At 38.9% G+C, this 21,332-nt stretch overlaps 1 protein-coding gene across 1 annotated transcript in view; it reads left to right on the top strand.

The window, feature by feature from the left end:
- fbxw8 (F-box and WD repeat domain containing 8) overlaps positions 1 to 21,332 on the top strand; it is a 43,665-nt gene that overhangs the window by 13,573 nt on the left and 8,760 nt on the right. The window contains exons 7-8 of the mRNA XM_062025222.1: positions 1,818 to 2,042; positions 16,923 to 17,050. Coding sequence (XP_061881206.1) covers positions 1,818 to 2,042; positions 16,923 to 17,050 — 353 coding nt within the window. The remainder of the gene's footprint in view (positions 1 to 1,817; positions 2,043 to 16,922; positions 17,051 to 21,332) is intronic.

A 21,332-nucleotide genomic window follows, 5' to 3' on the forward strand; every position in this document is an offset into this window, starting at 1 on the left:
TGCCGGCAGCACTCGTGCATCCCCAGGCCGTGACATTACCACCATCGTACTTGACTGTAGGCAAGACACAATTATCTTCAGTTGGAATTTAATATTTCCCCTCAAAGAACCGCAGCTCACCTGAAGCCGGCAGCACTCGTGCAGCCCCAGACCATGTAACTACCATCACCATGCTTAACAGTAGGCAATACACAATTATCTTGTTTCACAGTTGAGGGGGAGTTCATTTTTCCCTTCAAAGAACCGCAGCTCACTCCGTGCCGGCAGCACTCGTGCATCCCCAGGCCGTGACATTACCACCATCGTACTTGACTGTAGGCAAGACACAATTATCTTCAGTTGGAATTTAATTTTTCCCTTCAAAGAACCGCAGCTCACCTGAAGCCGGCAGCACTCGTGCAGACCCAAACCATGATGCCGTCACCACCGTGCTTAACTGCAGGCAAGGCACAATTATTTTGCTTCAGACTTGAGGTAGAGTTAATTTTTCCCTTCAAAGAACCGCAGCTCACTCAGTGCCGGCAGCACTCGTGCATCCCCCAGATCGTGACATTACCACCATCGTACTTGACTGTAGGCAAGACACAATTATCTTGTGTCACAGTTGAGGTGGAGTTCATGTTTCCCTTCAAAGAACCGCAGCTCACTCAGTGCTGGCAGCACTCATGCATCCCCAGACCGTGACATTACCACCATTGTACTTGACTGTAGGCAAGACACAATTATCTTGAGTTGGAATTTAATGTTACCCTTCAAGGAACCACAGCTCACTCCGTGCCGGCAGCACTCGTGCATCCCCAGGCCGTGACATTACCACCATCGGACTTGACTGTAGGCAAGACACAATTATCTTCAGTTGGAATTTAATATTTCCCCTCAAAGAACCGCAGCTCACCTGAAGCCGGCAGCACTCGTGCAGCCCCAGACCATGTAACTACCATCATAAGCTAGACACAATTATCTTGTTTCACAGTTGAGGTGGAGTTCATGTTTCCCTTAAAATGAACCGCAGCCCAATCTGTGCCAGACTCAATTATCTTCTTTCTCACGTGTGTTGAAATGCATGTTACCCTTAAACCGTAGCGCCCTCATTGCCGGCAGCACTCATGCAGCCCTAGACCATGACACCACCACCACGCTCGACTGTAGTCAAGACACAATTATCTTGCTTCACACTTTAGTTGGAATTCCTGTTTTCCCTCAGCTCGACTCTTTTCGGCAGCACTCGTGCATCCCCAGACCATGACGCCTTCACTGCTACTATGCTTGACCGCCAGTAAGACGCAATTATCTTGCTGCTCATTTGAGTTGGAATTTATGTTTCCTCTTAAAAAAAAGGCAGCTCACTCTGTGCCGGAAGCATTCGTGCTCCCCCAGACCATGACGCCACCTCCACTACGCTTGACTGTTGGAACGACGCAACCATCTCGCTGCTCACTGGAGTTGGGATGTATGTTTCCCCTTAATGAACCGCAGCTCACCTCGTGCCGGCAGCACTCGTGCATCCACAGACCCTGACGCCACCACCACTACACTTGACTGTCGGAAATTCGCAATGGTCTCGCTGCTCACTGGAGTTGGAATCCATGTTTCCCCTCAATGAACCGCAGCACTCGTGCATCCCCAGACCAGCACCGTGCTTAACTATAAGCAGGACATCTTGTTACCTAATTGTGTTGCCAGATATTGAGGCAATGATGGTTGACAAAGTCTACACTGCTGTACACTGACTACTCTAAAGTACATCCAGTTGCACTTGCTATATATATAGAGAGTATTTAATGGAAGTCCTGCTTTGAAACCCTGTCATGTGTCAGGTGGAGAGCCTGGTGGTGGTGCCCAGCAGGGGGCAGCGGTGCCAGCTGGCCTGTGTAGCGGCCGGAGAGTCCGTGCACCTGTTGGACCTCCTGGAGGAGGAGGCGGAGCCAAGGACGCTCCACTCGGTCTACGGCCATCCTGTTACCTGCCTGGACGCCTCAGACGCCCTCGTGGCTTTCGGGGTGAAGCGCGGCGGCTGGGCCATGCACGACGGCGGCAACAAGGTGATTTACTTCTACTTGGAATGTTTACAGACCCGACAGTGCGGATTGGTGCGGAGGAAAATGGCGTCTACGTTCCCTTGAGTGATTATGGCGTGAGCAGTCTGGAAGCTAGTTATTGTTGTCCTAAAAAAAAAAAAAAAGAAAGTCCCTTCTTTTTGCAAATGAAGTGCCGACTGGAAACAAGATGGCGGCAAACCTGCGAGCAATTACACTGTCAGATACCGTATTTCCTTGAATTGCCGCCGGGAACATAGTATTCGCCTGCCTAGAATTACAGCCGGGTCAAACTCGTTTCGCAAAATAATTAGCGCATGCTTGGCACTTCCGCCGGGTCAAATATGAGTCATTAAATGACTTCCGCCTCCTGGTGGTAGAGGGCGCTAGTGATCCTTCTTGCGACTGCTGGTACTGCAGAAGAAGACAACACGCAGCAAGAGTGAGCAGCCATTGTTTGCTTGCACTTTTACCATGGAGGATTACATATCTAAAATAAAACAGTTTTCTAAACTGGACTTTCAATCGAAGCAGGAGGTAATACTTAAAGGAAGATCTCCATCGAGACAGAGAGACTTTTAAAACTGAAGAAAGATAAGGAAGACTTCTATAGGAGCTGCGCATGGACTCATTTATAGCTAAAGGTAAGACCATAGTAACGTTTTTTTTATTAAATGTGATTTTCATGATAAGGTAAGCGCCGGAGTGAGAAGAGGTTTTAAAATAATTAGCGCATGCTTGCCAATCCCGCACGCTTTTGGTAAACGCAGGAGTGAGAAGAGGTTTTAAATTAATTAGCGCCCCGGCGGCTATTCAAGGAAATACGGTATTAAAAATGAGGTTGGAGGCACCCCACGGGAAAATTTGCTTAATAAACTGCTGATGGCCCGTGAAGCGTAGTTTGGGCACCCCTGCCCTAGATCTATAGAAACGTCCCTCCTATATTGTGCCATACTTTTGCACAGGTCTCTCCAATATAGCATTTTTACTACGCCGCACTCCATAAACAACATGGCTGACTTTGCTTCTCTGTATTTTGTCCTCGGTGCGAAGCAGCCTTTAAAGGCCTACTGAAAGCCACGACTAGCGAGCACGCAGTCTGATAGTTTATATATCAATGATGAAATCTTAACATTGCAACACATGCCAATACGGCCGGGTTAACTTATAAAGTGACATTTTACATTTCCCGCCACACTTCGGGTTGAAAACTTCTAGATATGATGACGTACGCGCGTGACAGAACCAGTTGATGCGGAAGTATTGGTACCCCGTTGAATACAATACAAAACAGCTCTGTTTTCATCGAACAATTCCACAGTATTCTGGGGCCGTACTTATCAAGCTTCTTAGAATGACTCCTAAGAAGTCTGCTAAGAGTTGACTTAAGAGTAAATAAATTCTTGGCTGAAAGCTGCACTTAAAAGTTAGTAATCAAGCGTCTTACTCACACTTTCAGCGAAGTGTAGGACTGAATCTTGAGTGTCACACTCAGAGCTGAATTACGACATTACTATGTGCCGTAAACGCAATTTTAGGTGACGTCATTTCTGTGTCCGTAGAAATGACCAATCACGGAAGGGAATCCGTTGTCTAAGAATAAAGAAATATCTTGGAAATATTTAAGTGGACAATGGGAGTGTATATTTTGACAATAAACTACAAAATAATACAAAACAAACTAGTCCCCGCCGGCACTCACGCTACCGCTCCCTCTCTTCTCTCGCCCACACACTCACTGACGTCACTCACCTCACGGCCACACACATACGCTACTGTCATAACATTTTCTTTCCAATTCATTAATTAGGCAACTAATTTGAAACTGGTGTGGGTGGCTCTATATATACTAGCCCACTGCAGACACATGCAGAAGTCAACAAGGAATCGAAAAGTATTAAATCTGTGACAAAAATAATATCCGCTCTGTCTAAACGATACCGTTTGATCAGCTGCTCGTCATCAAAAAAAAACAACATTGTTCCGTTCCCTGAACGTTCGCGCACGTCTCTCTCGCCTCAGTGCCATCCCCTGCTGGCAACTCCTAACCACTTAAGACACCTCTGAAGGTCTCTTAAATATCGTGGAGAGTAGGAGTGATTCTTAGACTTAAGAACGTTGATAAAAAGCTTTTATTCTTAAGTTTGAGAGTAGGACTAAATTTCGCAAATTCTCAGGACTTAAGTGTAAAATGGCACTCTAAGAAGCTTGATAAGTACGGCCCCTGGACATCTGTGTTGGTGAATCTTTTGCAATTTGTTTAATGAACAATGAAGACTGCAAAGAAGAAAGCTGCAGGTGGGATCGGTGTATTAGCGGCTGGCTGCAGCAACACAACCAGAAAGACATAGATGGATAGCAGACGCGTTAGCCGCCGAACTCACCTTAACTTCCTCCGTCTCACCGACCGCATCTGTGATCGGCTGAAGTCCTTTGTCGCACCGTCGATCGCTGGAACGCAGGTGAGCACGGGTGTTGATGAGCAGATGAGGGATGGCTGGCGTAGGTGGAACGCTAATGTTTTTATCATAGCTTTGTGAGGTCCTGTTGCTAAGTTAGCTTCACTGGCGTCGTTAGCAACAGCATTTTTAAGCTTCGCCAAGCTGGAAAGCATTAACCGTGTATTTACATGTCCACGGTTTAATAGTATTGTTGATCTTCTGTCTCTCCTTCCAGTCAGGGGTTTATTTATTTTGTTTCTCTATGCAGTTAAGCACGATGCTATCACGTTAGCTCAGGACCTAAAGTGTTTCGTCGATGTATTGTCGTGGAGATAAAAGTCACTGTGAATGTCCATTTCACGTTCTCGACTCTCATTTTCAAGAGGATATAGTATCCCAGGTGGTTTAAAATACAAATCTGTGATCCACAATCAAAAAAGAAGAGAGTGTGGAATCCAATGAGCCAGCTTGTACCTAAGTAACAGTCAGAGCGAAAAAAGATATGTCTTGCACTGCATTCTAGTCCTTCACTCGAACGTTCCTCATCCACAAATCTTTCATCCTCGCTCAAATTAATGGGGTAATCGTCGCTTTCTCAGTCCGAATCGCTCTAGCTGCGTTGAAAACAATAGGAAAATGTGAGGAGCCCTTCAACTGACTACGTCACGCTACTTCCGGTAGGGGCAAGGCTTTTTTTTTATCAGATACCAAAAGTTGCGATCTGTATCGTCGTCGTTCTCTACTAAATCCTTTCAGCAAAAATATGGCAATATCGCGAAATGATCAAGTATGACACATAGAATGGATCTGCTATCCCCGTTTAAATAAAAACAAAATCATTTCAGTAGGCCTTTAAGGGGTTAAGTGGGCTATTACTCGATAGGTTTGATGATGGTGTGTTTTGGAATTTTTCCTATTCAAAGAAAAACTAAGACCATAGTTTTGTGTTTATTTGATTGCTCTAATATTGTAATAAGATTACAAAGGAGAGAGGGTTTTTCGCTGCTACAGAAAGGAAAAGAAAGAGAGAGAGAGAGACAAGAAACTCTTCCACAACTTTATAACTTTTGGGAGGAGGAGGAGGAGGTCTCCTTCCTCCTTGGAGGGGGAGAGAAGAGCAAAGCACACTTATCTGATTGATTATCAGGAATGTTTTGGTTAAAAATAGGCTAACAACATCAATCATAAAAGAAAGTCAGACAAATACAACATCATTTAGTGATCAACCAACATCACAACAGTCCTTGTCTTATTCACGGAGGTGGGGGTTTGGAGACATCCCGAATGGGGTCCAAAAGTGCAAAGGCCATAAAAGTGTCTTATCTCTGGAAAACCCCCAGGACAGGCAGTTAAAGCAAAGAAACCACGACACAAACACTTAGACTACAATTGTGGTTTAAGAAATGACTAAAACACAAGAATTTGCATTCCTAGCTGCTGATATACGCGGGAGTGGAACTGAAATTGGGACGGTAGAGCAACCGTGCCAGAAACCTGAGGGTTGCAGGTTCGCTCCCCGCCTCGTACCATCCAAAAATCGCTGCCGTTGTGTCCTTGGGCAGGACACTTCACCCTTTGCCCCCGGTGCCGCTCACACCGGTGAAATGAATGATAGGTGGTGGTCGGAGGGGCCGTAGGCGCAAATTGCAGCCACGCTTCCGTCAGTCTACCCCAGGGCAGCCGTGGCTACGAAAGTAGCTTACCACCACCAGGTGTGAATGATTGATGGGTTCAGAAAAACATGTAAAGCGACTTTGGGTACTTAGAAAAGCGCTATATAAATCCCAGGTATTATTATTATTATTGAAATGTTTGAATGTCCAGGGTGAGTGGAGTGTGTGGATGGGGGGGGGGGTTCCAATCGGTTGAGAAATGTCGGGTATGGAGAGTTTTGTATATTACCCATTCATTTCCAGTGGGGGGAAATTCCAGGTAATTCCAGGTAATCAGCAAATTTTCGGAACCGGGAAACATGCTGGCTTGAATGTCCAGCGGAGTGTGTGAAGTTAAGTTAAAGTTAAAGTACCAGTGATTGTCACACACACACACTAGGTGTGGTGAAATGTGTCCTCTGCATTTGACCCATACCCATGTTCACCCCCTGGGAGGTGAGGGGAGCAGTGAGCAGCAGCGGTGGCCACGCCCGCGAATCATTTTGGTGATGTAACCCCCAATTCCAACCCTTGATGCTTGAACTCACGACCTACCGCTCTCAGGGCGGACACTCTAACCACAAGGCCACTGAGCAGGTCGCAGCTTGTAGATCAGGGGTCACCAACCTTTTTGAAAGCAAGAGCTACTTCTTGGGTAGTGATTAATGCGAAGGGCTACTAGTTTGATACACACTTAAATAAATTGCCAGAAATAGCCAATTTGCTCAATTTACCTTTAACTCTGTTATTATTAATAATTTATGATATTTACACTTAATTGAACGGTTTAAAAGAGGAGAAAACACGAAAAAAATTACGATTAAATTTTGAAACATAGTTTATCTTCAATTTCGACTCTTTAAAATTCAAAATTAAACCGAAAAAAAGAAGAGAAAAACTAGCTAATTCGAATCTTTTTGAAAAAAATTTAAAAAAGAATTTATGGAACATCATTAGTAATTTTTTCTGATTAAGATTCATTTTAGAATTTTGATGACATGTTTTAAATAGGTTAAAATCCAATCTGCACTTTGTTAGAATATATAACAAATTGTACCAAGTTATATTTCTAACAAAGATAAATCATTATTTCTTCTAGATTTTCCAGAACAAAATTTTTAAAAGAAATTCAAAAGACTTTGAAATAAGATTCTACAGATTTTCTAGATTTGCCAGAATAATTATTTTGAATTTTAATCATAATAAGTTTGAAGAAATATTTCAAAAATATTCTTCGTCGAAAAAACAGAAGCTAAAATGAAGAATTAAATTAAAATGTATTTATTATTCTTTACAATAAAAATAAAAAAATTACTTGAACATTGATTTAAATTGTCAGGAAAGAAGAGGAAGGAATTTAAAAGGTAAAAAGGTATATGTGTTTAATAATCCTAAAATCATTTTTAAGGTTGTATTTTTTCTCTAAAATTGTCTTTCTGAAAGTTATAAGAAGCAAAGTAAAAAAATGAATGAATTTATTTCAACAAGTGAAGACCAAGTCTTTAAAATATTTTCTTGGATTTTCAAATTCTATTTGAGTTTTGTCTCTCTTAGAATTAAAAATGTCGGGCAAAGCGAGACCAGCTTGCTAGTAAATAAATAAAATGTAAAAAATAGATGCAGCTCACTGGTAAGTGCTGCTATTTGAGCTATTTTTAGAACAGGCCAGCGGGCTACTCATCTGGTCCTTACGGGCTACCTGGTGCCTGCGGGCACCGCGTTGGTGACCCCTGTTGTAGATTGTATACAATGTCCATTCATTGTCAATGGGGAGAAAATTCCAGGAAACCCGGGAATTTTGGGAAAGGAAAAACATATTTTGCGTCGGATATTTTGGAAGAGTAGTGTGTGGATGGTTGAAAGGTCGGAATCGGGTTTAAAAATGGTGCAAAATTTTGAGAATTTAGGGCATTGTGGAACTATGAATATGTCATTCATTTGAATGGGAATTTCCTGGGAATTTACGGAAAATTGTAAAAATATTGCTACCATCACCATTGTCCTCGATGATGTGAATGGGTCGGTGTTGGAATTTTTGGAATCGGTTAAAAAAATATTGACGTAGTAACAGTTTGACTTGAGAATGGGTATTTCGGAATTCCTGGAATTTCGGGAAAACCGGGAATTTGTACAAGAAAAAGTAAGAGAGCATTTGTTGTCCTAACAAAGAATGGTCAAAAACAGTCAAAAAAATGTGTAGTGTGACAACTTTCTAGGGAGAGGTGAAAATAGGGCTTTGTAAGTTCTGGGAATTCCTGGAAAACATTTTTGAAGTAGGAAAATGATAGTTTGATTGTCAAGGTGAGTGGAGTGTGGAAGGCTTCCAGTAGGGCGAGAAATGTGGGCGTTGTGCAAGTTCGAAAAATGGCCCGTTCATTTTCAGTGGGCAAAATGTCCTGGAAAACCGGGAATTCTGGGTAATCCGGGATTTTTTTTTTTTCTTTTTTGGGGGCGAGAGCTAACGATTCCTGGTCGAGTCCAACGTGTTGACGCATGAATGCTTCCGATCGGATGAAAACTGTGGAGGGTGGAGCCTGCCTAACTTTTGCGGCGGAATAATAATCAGGTGATTTAGTTGAATATAATATAATATAATATGATGTAAAATAATATAAGATAAGATAATATTAAATAAAATGATATAATATAGAGAAGATAATATAATATCATATAAAATAGTATAATATAATATAATAGCATATAAAATAATGTAATACAAAATAATATAATATAAATAATATTAAATAATCCAATATAAAATAATATAATATAATATTATGTAATATAATATTGTATAATATAATATAAAATAATATAATACGGGACAAGCGGTAGAAAATGGATGGATGGATGGATGGATAAAATACTATAATATAGTATAATATAATATAATATAAAACAATATAATATAATGTAATATATAATATAATATAGTATAATATAATATATAATGTAATATAATATAAGATAAAATAATATAATATAGAGAAGATAATATAATCCATCCATCCATTTCTACCGCTTATTCCCTTTTGGGGTCGCGGGGGGCGCTGGAGCCTATCTCAGCTACAATCGGGCGGAAGGCGGGGTACACACTGGACAAGTCGCCACCTCATCGCAGGGCCAACACAGATAGACAGACAACATTCACACTCACATTCACACACTATAATATCATATAAAATAGTATAATATAAAATAATATATCATATCATGTATTATAATATAATATAATATAAATAATATTAAATAATACAATATAAAATAATATAATATAATATTGTATAATATAATATAAAATAACATAATATAATATAAAATAATATAATATAAAATAGTATAATACGGGACAAGCGGTAGAAAATCGATGGATGGATGGATAAAATACTATAATATAGTATAATATAAAACAATATAATATAATATAAAATAATATATAATATAGTATAATATAAAATAATATAATATATAATATGATATAATATAATGTAAAATAATATAAGATAAGATAATATAAAATAAAATAATATAATATAGAGAAGATAATATAATATTATATAAAATAGTATAATATAAAATAATATAATATCCTATAATATAATGTAATACAAAATAATATAATATAAATAATATTAAATAATACAATATAAAATAATATAATATAATATAATGTAATATAATATTGTATAATATAATAAGGGACAAGCAGTAGAAAATGGATGGATGGATGGATAAAATACTATAATATAGTATAATATAATATAATATCAAACAATATAATATAATATATAATATAGTATAATATAAAATAATATAATATAATATAATATAAAATAGAGGTGACAGTCTAAAGAGATTGCGCAAAGTTTTCCAAGTAAGAGGATTAAAGCTTCCACGCTTGGTGGGAGAACTACAATCTCCCCGCTGCCGCCGCCGGCTAAGCAGCCACCTCCAATCATGCAAGCAACAATGATGTCATCGGCAGCCCGTCTAATTGGCCAATTAGTGGCTGATGCTTTCAGGAGCAAATGAGAAACGTAGGACAGAGTGCCGAGCCAAATTGTCTTTGTAATGAAATCATTAAAGTGAAATGAGTGGAGGGACGGACACGTCTCAAGTGAGGGAGGTGATGTAAACCTCCAGAGGGAAGCAGCAGTGTGTTGCTTATTTGGGCCAACACAGCTTTAATTGTGCACTCCCCCAGGGCAAAGAAGCCTGCATGGCAGCAGACTTGGAAGTGAGGACTTGATAGTGTTTGGACAGCAACACAGACGGTATGAAAAAAGATGCAGCCTGCTGTTGTTGATCCACTTTCTACAATGTTTTCATTAGCAAATGTCCGCCATTCTTGTCTACTTAGTATGAAACATGGGGAGGTGATGATATTTCCCACAGTGCATGCAGGAAATATATAGTAATGTATCACAAAATATATCAATATTTGTTATGACCTATGGAAAATAAGGACCAGGATAAAAATATAATACATGTAATGTAAACAATCTTCTGCAGGAAGTTACAGCTGTGCTTTAAAGCAGGGGTCCACAACCTTTTTTGCACCACGGACCGGTTTAATGTCGGCATTATTTTCACGGACCGTCTTCCCACTTGTGAAAAATACAAGTGACTATAACGCGGAATTAGTGGGAGCCCTGGACTTGTTTCTTTGCAATGAGATGCAGATGGAAATCAGCCTTTGGCTACAATCTGTCACATTTATATTTGATATGTTCATTAAAGGCCTACTGAAATGATTCTTTTTTATTTAAACGGGAATAGCAGATCCATTCTATGTGTCATACTTGTTCATTTCGCGATATTGCCATATTTTTGCTGAAAGGATTTAGTAGAGAAAATCGACGATAAAGTTCGCAACTTTTGCTCGCTGATAAAAAAAAAGCCTTGCCTGTAGCGGAAGTAGCGTGACGTCACAGGAGCTAGTATTCCTCACAATTCTCCGTTGTTTACATCGGCGAAATGCTTTAGCTACGAGCTAACGTGATAGCATCGTGCTTTAACTGCATATAGAAACAAAAAAAATAAACCCCTGACTGGAAGGATGGATAGAAAATCAACAATAATATTAAACCGTGGACATGTAAATACACGGTTAATGCTTTCCAGGCTGGCGAAGGTTAACAATGCTGTGCTAACGACGCCATTGAAGCTAACTTAGCAACCGGACCGCACAGAGCTATGCTAAAAACATTAGCTCTCCACCTACGCCAGCCAGCCCTCATCTGCTCATCAACACCCGTGCTCACCTGCGTTCCAGCGATCGGCAGAAGGACGAAGGACTTCACCCGATGCGTTTGGCGGCCCGGAGACGTAGGAAGTCAAGGTGAGGTCGGCGGCTAGCGCGTCTGCTCTCCAACAAAGTCCTCCTGGTTGTGTTGCTGTAGTCCGCTGCTAATACACTGATCCCACCTACAACTGTCTTCTTTGCAGCCTTCATTGTTCATTAAACAAATTGCAAAAGATGTCCAGAATACTGTGGAATTATGAAATAAAACAGCTTTTTGTATAGGATTCTACGGGTACCATAACTTCCGTTACTCTGACTTCCTCACGCGCATACGTCATCATCCAAAGGGGTTTTCAACCTGAAGTTTAGCGGGAAATTTAAAATGTCACTTTATAAGTTAACCCGGCCGTATTGGCATGTGTTGCAATGTTAAGTCATCATTGTCATCATAAGTCATCATTGATATATAAACTATCAGACTGCGTGGTCGCTAGTAGTGGCTTTCAGTAGGCCTTTAAGGTGAATTTGAAAGCCCTCATGACGTCTCGCGGGCGGTAGTTTGGACACCCCGGTTTTTTTAGACTGAATATTGATCAATGAAGGATATGTCTAGCTTGTGTGCTATTGTGTGCTCAGCTGTTGTGTAGCTGCTAGCCAAAGCCTAAGTAAATGTGCAGAAGGGCTGCTTGTGTTGGACGTTTGACATGCAAGCTGATATAATCCCATACATGTTTTTGTTTTTGCCGATATCAATATCAGTTTGGGACCCCCCCCCCCCCCCCCCCCCGTAAAAAGATGTGAATATTTACACAGTATGAAGAGACTCTCCTCCCAGGCAGCATCCTTCTCTCTTTAATGCACCATTAAAGTTCATAAAGTTTTCTCGCCCGGCGCTGCAAAATCAAGTCATCAGAGCCAAGTGGGCTCCCTAGAGAGACACCATGCGACGCAAACAGATGCATCTTGGGAGACGCGGGCGCGTCCCGGCAGAGTAGCGCCCCTAAGAGGCCGAGCCCACCGAGGGCCCGGGCGCTATTTAGGTGCACCACCAGCTCAGCAGGTGTGTGGTATTCACTTGTGAGGGCGATGGGGGTAATAATGACCCGCAGGGACACTTTGTGTTTGTAACAAGTGGCAATGAGCTCAAACGCTGACTCCACACTTTGTGGGCGGGCTCTGCAGCGTATGACATCATTGTTGCACAACTACGTCTTTACTCACTTCAAAGTCCAACATACGCAAAGCCAAACTAACACAATTCTGGAAGATCTTAGCACTTGCAAAGTGTCCATTTTCTGCCACTAGGGGGCATATTTGCACAATCTGCAGTAGACTTCGACCCATTATCAGCCCCAGGACCATTATCGGTGCCGATATTTGGCATTTTGACGTATATCGGTATCAACATTTTTTTTATATATATACACACATATGATAATAGTAATATGTATTTTGAAAAAAGTAGTCAAGTAAATACCGTAAATTCCAGACTGTAAGCCACTGCTTTTTCCCTACGCTTTGTACCCTGAGGCTTATAAAACTGTGCGGCTAATTTATGCATTTTTCTTTGCTGACGGCCAAAATGCTAATAGTTTTGGGGGGAAAACCAGGTGTGTTATTGTTTGTGCTACGGCGCCATCTTTTGGACGACTTCGCTGGGTGAACGCCTACAAGTGTTTCCTGCCGTTTAAAGCTTTGAACCGGAAGCGCAAGTGCCGCCAATCTTGAGACCTCCGAATTCGGGAGATGGGGGGCGGGGGGGTGTATATATTTTCAAGTCTTTCTTATATATATATATATATATATATATATATATATATATATATATATATTTATATATATATATATATATCATGCTGGGTGCTGTGTAGAGGACTGACAGAAACAGGCAGAAGGAAGCGGAAGCGGCTACTTAATATGTTCGTGTGGAAACTCGTTCGGTACACCTCCGAACCGAACCGAAACCCCCATACCGAAACGGTTCAATACAAATACACATACCGTTACACCCCTAATATATATATATATATATACACAGTATATTAGGGGTGTAACGGTAATATATATATATATATATATATATATATATATATATATATATATATATATATATATATATATATATATATATATATATATATATATATATATATATATATATATTAGGGGTGTAACTGTAATATATATATATATATATATATATATATATATATATATATATTAGGGGTGTAACTGTAATATATATATATATATATATATATATATATATATATATATATATATATTAGGGGTGTAACGGTAATATATATATATATATATATATATATATATATATATTAGGGGTGTAACGGTAATATATATATATATATATATATATATATATATATATATATATATATATATATATATATAAATTAGGGGTGTAACGGTAATATACATATATATATATATATATATATATATATATATATATATATATATATATATATATATTAGGGGTGTAACGTAATATATATATATATATATATATATATATATATATATATATATATATATATATATATATATATATATATATATATATATATATATATATATATATATATATATATATATATATATATATATATATATATATATATATATTAGGGGTGTAACGTTATGTGTATTTGTATTGAACCGTTTCGGGGGGGTTTCGGTTCGGTTCGGAGGTGTACCGAACGAGTTTCCACACGAACATATTAAGTATCTGCCTCCACTTCCTTCTGCCTCTGTCTCTGTCAGTCCTCTACACAGCACCCAGCATTGTCCCACCCACACAACCATCTGATTGGTTACAATAAGAGCGGTAACAGCCAATCAGCAGTGCGTATTCAGACCGCATGGTGTCCGTGCTTAGCGTTTAGCAGGTAATCATCAGGCTGCGGACTCTCCCCAAATGATAATAAACACCTCCCAGTCAACTACTAGTTACATCACTATGAGCCCGTTGACCTTCTAGAAATATAAAAGGCAGCTCAGCTCGCTCGCAGTCCTGGCTTGAGGTGAAGGCTAATTTGCTTTTAGCGTAACGTTAGCTCATTTTGCGGTGTGTGTGTGTGTTACAGACAGCAAAGCCCTGTCTGTCTGTTATTTCACTTTACCTTCTTCTGTGTTGATTGAGCTGTGTTGAAGCAGCAAAAAAGGACATGATGTTAAATGAAGAGTTTCTGACACTGATAGTTGATATAATAATGTAAGTGCATCATTAATCCTACATGAACTCCATGGTGTTCAGGGTTGAATAGTCTCTCCTATTGCTATTGTACTATTTTTTCAGCTCTAGTTACAGTAATCATTAGTAATGGAGCAGCCTAGTTTTGAATGGCAGGGTCCCTGCTATCACATGTTGATACAAATATAACATTTACATCATAACAATCAACTACAGGCTTCCCAAATGCTGTAATAAATTAAGCATGATGAGTTGACTTGAAACTGTTTAATGTTGCACTTTTTATATGTAGAAGAAAAGTTTTGTCATTTTATTTAATCTGACCAACAACTTGAGGCAGTTTAATGTTGATTAACGTGGACAGAATTATTATAGTGTTCCCAATGTTAAAAGGATAAAGCCTTTGTTTACACATTTGGTAAATAAATAACCAAAAAATGTATATTTTGTTGTTTTCTTACTGTACCGAAAATGAACCGAACCGTGACCTCTGAACCGAGGTACGTACCGAACCGAAATTTTTGTGTACCGTTACACCCCTAACATATATATATATATACACTACCGTTCAAAAGTTTGGGGTCACATTGAAATGTCCTTATTTTTGAAGGAAAAGCACTGTACTTTTCAATGAAGATAACTTTAAACTAGTCTTAACTTGAAAGAAATACACTCTGCCAGGGATCACCAACGCGGTGCCCGCGGGCACCAGGTAGCCCGTAAGGACCAGATGAGTAACCCGCTGGCCTGTTCTAAAAATAGCTCAAATAGCAGCACTTACCAGTGAGCTGCCTCTATTTTTTAAATTGTATTTATTTACAAGCTAGCTGGTGTCGCTTTGCTCGACATTTTTAATTTTAAGAGAGACAAAACTCAAATAGAATTTGAAAATCCAAGAAAATATTTTAAAGACTTGGTCTTCACTTGTTTAAATAAATTCATTTATTTTTTTTACTTTGCTTCTTATAACTTTCAGAAAAACAATTTTAGAGAAAAAATACAACCTTAAAAATGATTTTAGGATTTTTAAACACATATACATTTTTACCTTTTAAATTCCTTCCTCTTCTTTACTGACAATTTAAATCAATGTTCAAGTAAATTTATTTTTTTTATTGTAAATAATAATAAATACATTTTAATTTAATTCTTCATTTTAGCTTCTGTTTTTTCGACGAAGAATATTTGTGAAATATTTCTTCAAATTTATTATGATTAAAATTCCAAAAAATTATTCTGGAAAATCTAGAAAATCTGTAGAATCAAATTTAAATCTTATTTCAAAGTCTTTTGAATTTCTTTTAAATTTTTTGTTCTGGAAAATCTAGAAGAAATAATGATTTGTCTTTGTTAGAAATATAGCTTGGTCCAATTTGTTATATATTGTAACAAAGTGCAGATTGGATTTTAACCTATTTAAAACATGTCATCAAAATTCTAAAATGAATCTTAATCAGGAAAAATTACTAATGATGTTCTATAAATTATTTTTTTTATTTTTTCAAAAACATTCGAATTTGCTAGTTTTTGTCTTCTTTTTTTCGGTTGAATTTTCAATTTTAAAGAGTCGAAATTGAAGATAAACTATGTTTCAAAATTTAATTGTCATTTTTTTTTCGTGTTTTCTCCTCTTTTAAACTGTTCAATTAAGTGTAAATATCATTAATTATTAATAATAACATAGAGTTAAAGGTAAATTGAGCAAATTGGCTATTTCTGGCAATTTATTTAAGTGTGCATCAAACTGGTAGCCCTTCGCATTAATCACTACCCAAGAAGTAGCTCTTGCTTTCAAAAAGGTTGGTGACCCCTGCTCTATACATTGCTAATGTGGTAAATGACTATTCTAGCTGCAAATGTCTGCTTTTTGGTGCAATATCTACATAGGTGTGTAGAGGCCCATTTCCAGCAACTATCACTCCAGTGTTCTAATGGTACAATGTGTTTGCTCATTGGCTCAGAAGGCTAATTGATGATTAGAAAACCCTTGTGCAATCATGTTCACACACCTGAAAACACTTTAGCTCGTTACAGAAGCTACATTGAGTTTCTGGAGCATCACATTTGTGGGGTCAATTAAACGCTCAAAATGGCCAGAAAAAGAGAACTTTCATCTGAAACTCGACAGTCTATTCTTGTTCTTAGAAATGAAGGCTCGAACACAAAATTGTTTGGGTGACCCCAAACTTTTGAACGGTAGTGTATATATATGTATATATGTATATCTGTCTCTTTGACCACTAATAATGGGAGTCGGTATCGGCCCACACCAACTGATGTGCAGTGTGAGGGCTTTGATGGCCAGCAGCAGTGTGACGATATTCCACCTTCCAGATCCACGTCTACAGCCTGGAGACGGGCAAGCCGACAGCGTGCGTGGGCAACTCGCCCGGAGATTTCACCTGCATCAACCTGCGAGACGGCCCCGCCCACCTGCTGGCGTGCGGCAACAAGGACCGCAGGTGAGGACGGGCAACCTTGCGGGCGTAAAAAGAAGTGAAGCACAGGTTCAAATGTCCTTAGAAGAGTGTTTTTCAACCTTTTTTGAGGCAAGGCACATTTTTTCTTAAAAAAATCCGGAGGCACACCACCAGCAGAAAAGGTAAACAAGTGAAACTCCACCAGGTCGTCATGCCTTATTTTGAGTTTGTTTGTGTTTTCCTGTGTGTAGTGCTTTAGTTCTTGTCTCACGCTGTTATTTTGGTGGTGTTTTTGTACAGCTTCATGTCTCCCTTTGAACGCTATTCCGCGCACCTGCTTTGTGTTAGCGAGCAAGGCTATTTACGTTGTTGCGATCCTTCTTTGTGAGGACATTGTTGATTGTCACGTCCTGTACGAATGTACGTTGTGGACGCCGTAAGTTTTTGCTGTCGTCCAGCATTGTCTCTGTTTGCTCTGTAGCCAGTTCAGTTTGACTTTTGTTTTGCGTAGCCTTTTACTTTCCATTTTTCTTTCATTTTGGGTTTAAGCACACTTTAGTAAAAAAACCAAACCCCAAAAATCAAAATTGCGCAATAGCGCCCCCTAGGAAAAAAAAAAAACTGCCTGTAACTCCCACTAGGAAGGTCGTAGAGACATGAAACAAAAACCTCTATGTAGGTCTCGCTTAGACCTACAACTCATAATGACACATCCTCGGGCAAAAACCAACAGGAAGTTGGCAATTTCACATTTTTGACAAAAATGTACTAAAAACACTCTTTGACCTCTAATTTGACCCCCTTAAAATACTTCAAAACTCACCAAACTTCTCACACACATCGGGACTGGTGGAAATTGCGATCTAAAAAAAAAAACCGAACCCCAAAACTCAAAATTGTGCTCTACATAATTTTGGAAAAAAAACAGAAAAGAAACTGCTCCTCAGAGGAAAACTCTGACAAAACTGCTTTTAACTTCCGGTAGGAACGTCTTAGAGACATGAAACAAATACCTCTATGTAGGTCTCGCTTAGACCTACAACTCATAATGACACATCCTCGGGCAAAAACCAACAGGAAAATGGCAATTTCACATTTTTGACAAAAATGTACTAAAAACACTCCTTTTTACGTCTTTGACCTCTAATTTGACCCCCTTAAAATACTTCAAAACTCACCAAAATTCTCACACACATCGGGACTGGTGGAAATTGCGATCTAAAAAAAAAAACCGAACCCCAAAACTCTAAATTGTGCTCTACATAATTTTTGAAAAAAAACAGAAAAAAAACTGCTCCTCAGAGGAAAACTCAGACAAAACTGCTTTTAACTTCCGGTAGGAACGTCTTAGAGACATGAAACAAATACCTCTATGTAGGTCTCGCTTAGACCTACAACTCATAATGACACATCCTCGGGCAAAAACCAACAGGAAGTTGGCAATTTCACATTTTTGACAAAAATGTACTAAAAACACTCCTTTTTACGTCTTTGACCTCTAATTTGACCCCCTTAAAATACTTCAAAACTCACCAAAATTCTCACACACATCGGGACTGGTGGAAATTGCGATCTAAAAAAAAAAAACGAACCCCAAAACTCAAAATTGTGCTCTACATAATTTTTTTTTAAAAAACAGAAAAAAAAACTGCTCCTCAGAGGAAAACTCTGACAAAACTGCTTGTAACTTCCGGTAGGAACGTCTTAGAGACATGAAACAAAAACCTCTATGTAGGTCTCGCTTAGACCTACAACACATAATGACACATCCTCGGGCAAAAACCAACAGGAAGTTGGCAATTTCACATTTTTGACAAAAATGTACTAAAAACACTCCTTTTTACGTCTTTGACCTCTAATTTGACCCCCTTAAAATACTTCAAAACTCACCAAACTTCTCACACACATCGGGACTGGTGGAAATTGCGATGTAAAAAAAAAAAGAACAGCAAAACTCAAAATTGTGCTCTACATAATTTTGGGAAAAAAACAGAAAAAAAACTGCTCCTCAGAGGAAAACTCTGACAAAACTGCTTTTAACTTCCGGTAGGAACGTCTTAGAGACATGAAACAAATACCTCTATGTAGGTCTCGCTTAGACCTACAACTCATAATAACACATCCTCGGGCAAAAACCAACAGGAAGTTGGCAATTTCACATTTTTGACAAAAATGTACTAAAAACACTCCTTTTTACGTCTTTGACCTCTAATTTGACCCCCTTAAAATACTTCAAAACTCACCAAAATTCCCACACACATCGGGACTGGTGGAAATTGCGATCTAAAAAAAAAAACCGAACCCCAAAACTCAAAATTGTGCTCTACATAATTTTGGAAAAAAAACAGAAAAAAAACTGCTCCTCAGAGGAAAACTCTGACAAAACTGCTTTTAACTTCCGGTAGGAACGTCTTAGAGACATGAAACAAATACCTCTATGTAGGTCTCGCCTAGACCTACAACTCATAATGACACATCCTCGGGCAAAAACCAACAGGAAGTTGGCAATTTCACATTTTTGACAAACATGTACTAAAAACACTCCTTTTTACGTCTTTGACCCCCTTAAAATACTTCCAAACTCACCAAAATTCTCACACACATCGGGACTGGTGGAAACTGCGATCTAAAAAAAAAAACGAACCCCAAAACTCAAAATTGTGCTCTACATAATTTTTGAAAAAAACTGCTCCTCAGAGGAAAACTCTGACAAAACTGCTTTTAACTTCTGGTAGGAACGTCTTAGAGACATGAAACAAATACCTCTATGTAGGTCTCGCCTAGACCTACAACTCATAATAACACATCCTCGGGCAAAAACCAACAGGAAGTTGGCAATTTCACATTTTTGACAAACATGTACTAAAAACACTCCTTTTTACGTCTTTGACCTCTAGTTTGACCCCCTTAAAATACTTCAAAACTCACCAAAATTCTCACACACATCGGGACTGGTGGAAATTGCGATCTAAAAAAAAAAAACCGAACCCCAAAACTCAAAATTGTGCTCTACATAATTTTTGAAAAAAACAGAAAAAAAACTGCTCCTCAGAGGAAAACTCAGACAAAACTGCTTTTAACTTCCGGTAGGAACGTCTTAGAGACATGAAACAAATACCTCTATGTAGGTCTCATTTAGACCTACATTTCATAGATTGACATCCTTCAGCAAAAATCAACAGGAAGTTTGCAATGCCTCCTTCAAAACAACATTTTTGTTACAACCGGTCACCAAACATCAAACGTTATCTCCTCTGAGGGCGTTTGTCGTTTCGGCTTCAAACTGCTACAGGAGAGAGATTGAACCCTTCTGATTAAAAGTTCTGTACGGATTTTTGATACGTGCTACCGTTTTGATTTTACGAGCCTTCAAAGACCCGCAGGACTAAAGTTGCTCCGGTGCCAAAAATGACAACGAAAATGCAATTCTTCCTTCTTTGTCCTCAAAATTCTACACACAATACCCTATAATGACAATGTGAACTCAGACACAACTTCCTCTAACTCCCAGTACCAATATCGTAGAGACACGAAACAAAAACCTCTATGTAGGTCTCACTCAGGACTACCACTGAACAAAAGTATTGGGACACCTAGGACTAGCACCTGCCAAAAAGCGGACCCGACCAACGCTGCTTGCAGCTTTAATTTTTTTTTTTTTCTTTCTTCCGCACCGTTGCGCACTACTTTGCCCCCTTAACATGCTTCAAAACTCACCAAATTTTTTACACACATACAAACCCGGGTACAGCACACTTTAGTAAAAAAACCATACCCCAAAAATCAAAATTGCGCAATAGCGCCCCCTAGGAAAAAAAAACAAAAAACTGCCTGTAACTCCCACTAGGAAGGTCGTAGAGACATGAAACAAAAACCTCTATGTAGGTCTCGCTTAGACCTACAACTCATAATGACACATCTTCGGGCAAAAACCAACAGGAAGTTGGCAATTTCACATTTTTGACAAAAATGTACTAAAAACACTCCTTTTTACGTCTTTGACCTCTAATTTGACCCCCTTAAAATACTTCAAAACTCACCAAAATTCTCACACACATCGGGACTGGTGGAAATTGCGATCTAAAAAAAAAAAAACGAACCCCAAAAATCTAAATTGCGCAATAGCGCCCCCTAGGAAGAAAAAAAAACTGCCTGTAACTCCCACTAGGAAGGTCGTAGAGACATGAAACAAATACCTCTATGTAGGTCTCGCTTAGACCTACAACTCATAATGACACATCTTCGGGCAAAAACCAACAGGAAGTTGGCAATTTCACATTTTTGACAAAAATGTACTAAAAACACTCCTTTTTACGTCTTTGAC

This window comes from Entelurus aequoreus, linkage group LG17 (assembly GCF_033978785.1).
Source record: "Entelurus aequoreus isolate RoL-2023_Sb linkage group LG17, RoL_Eaeq_v1.1, whole genome shotgun sequence".
Taxonomy (NCBI): domain Eukaryota; kingdom Metazoa; phylum Chordata; class Actinopteri; order Syngnathiformes; family Syngnathidae; genus Entelurus; species Entelurus aequoreus.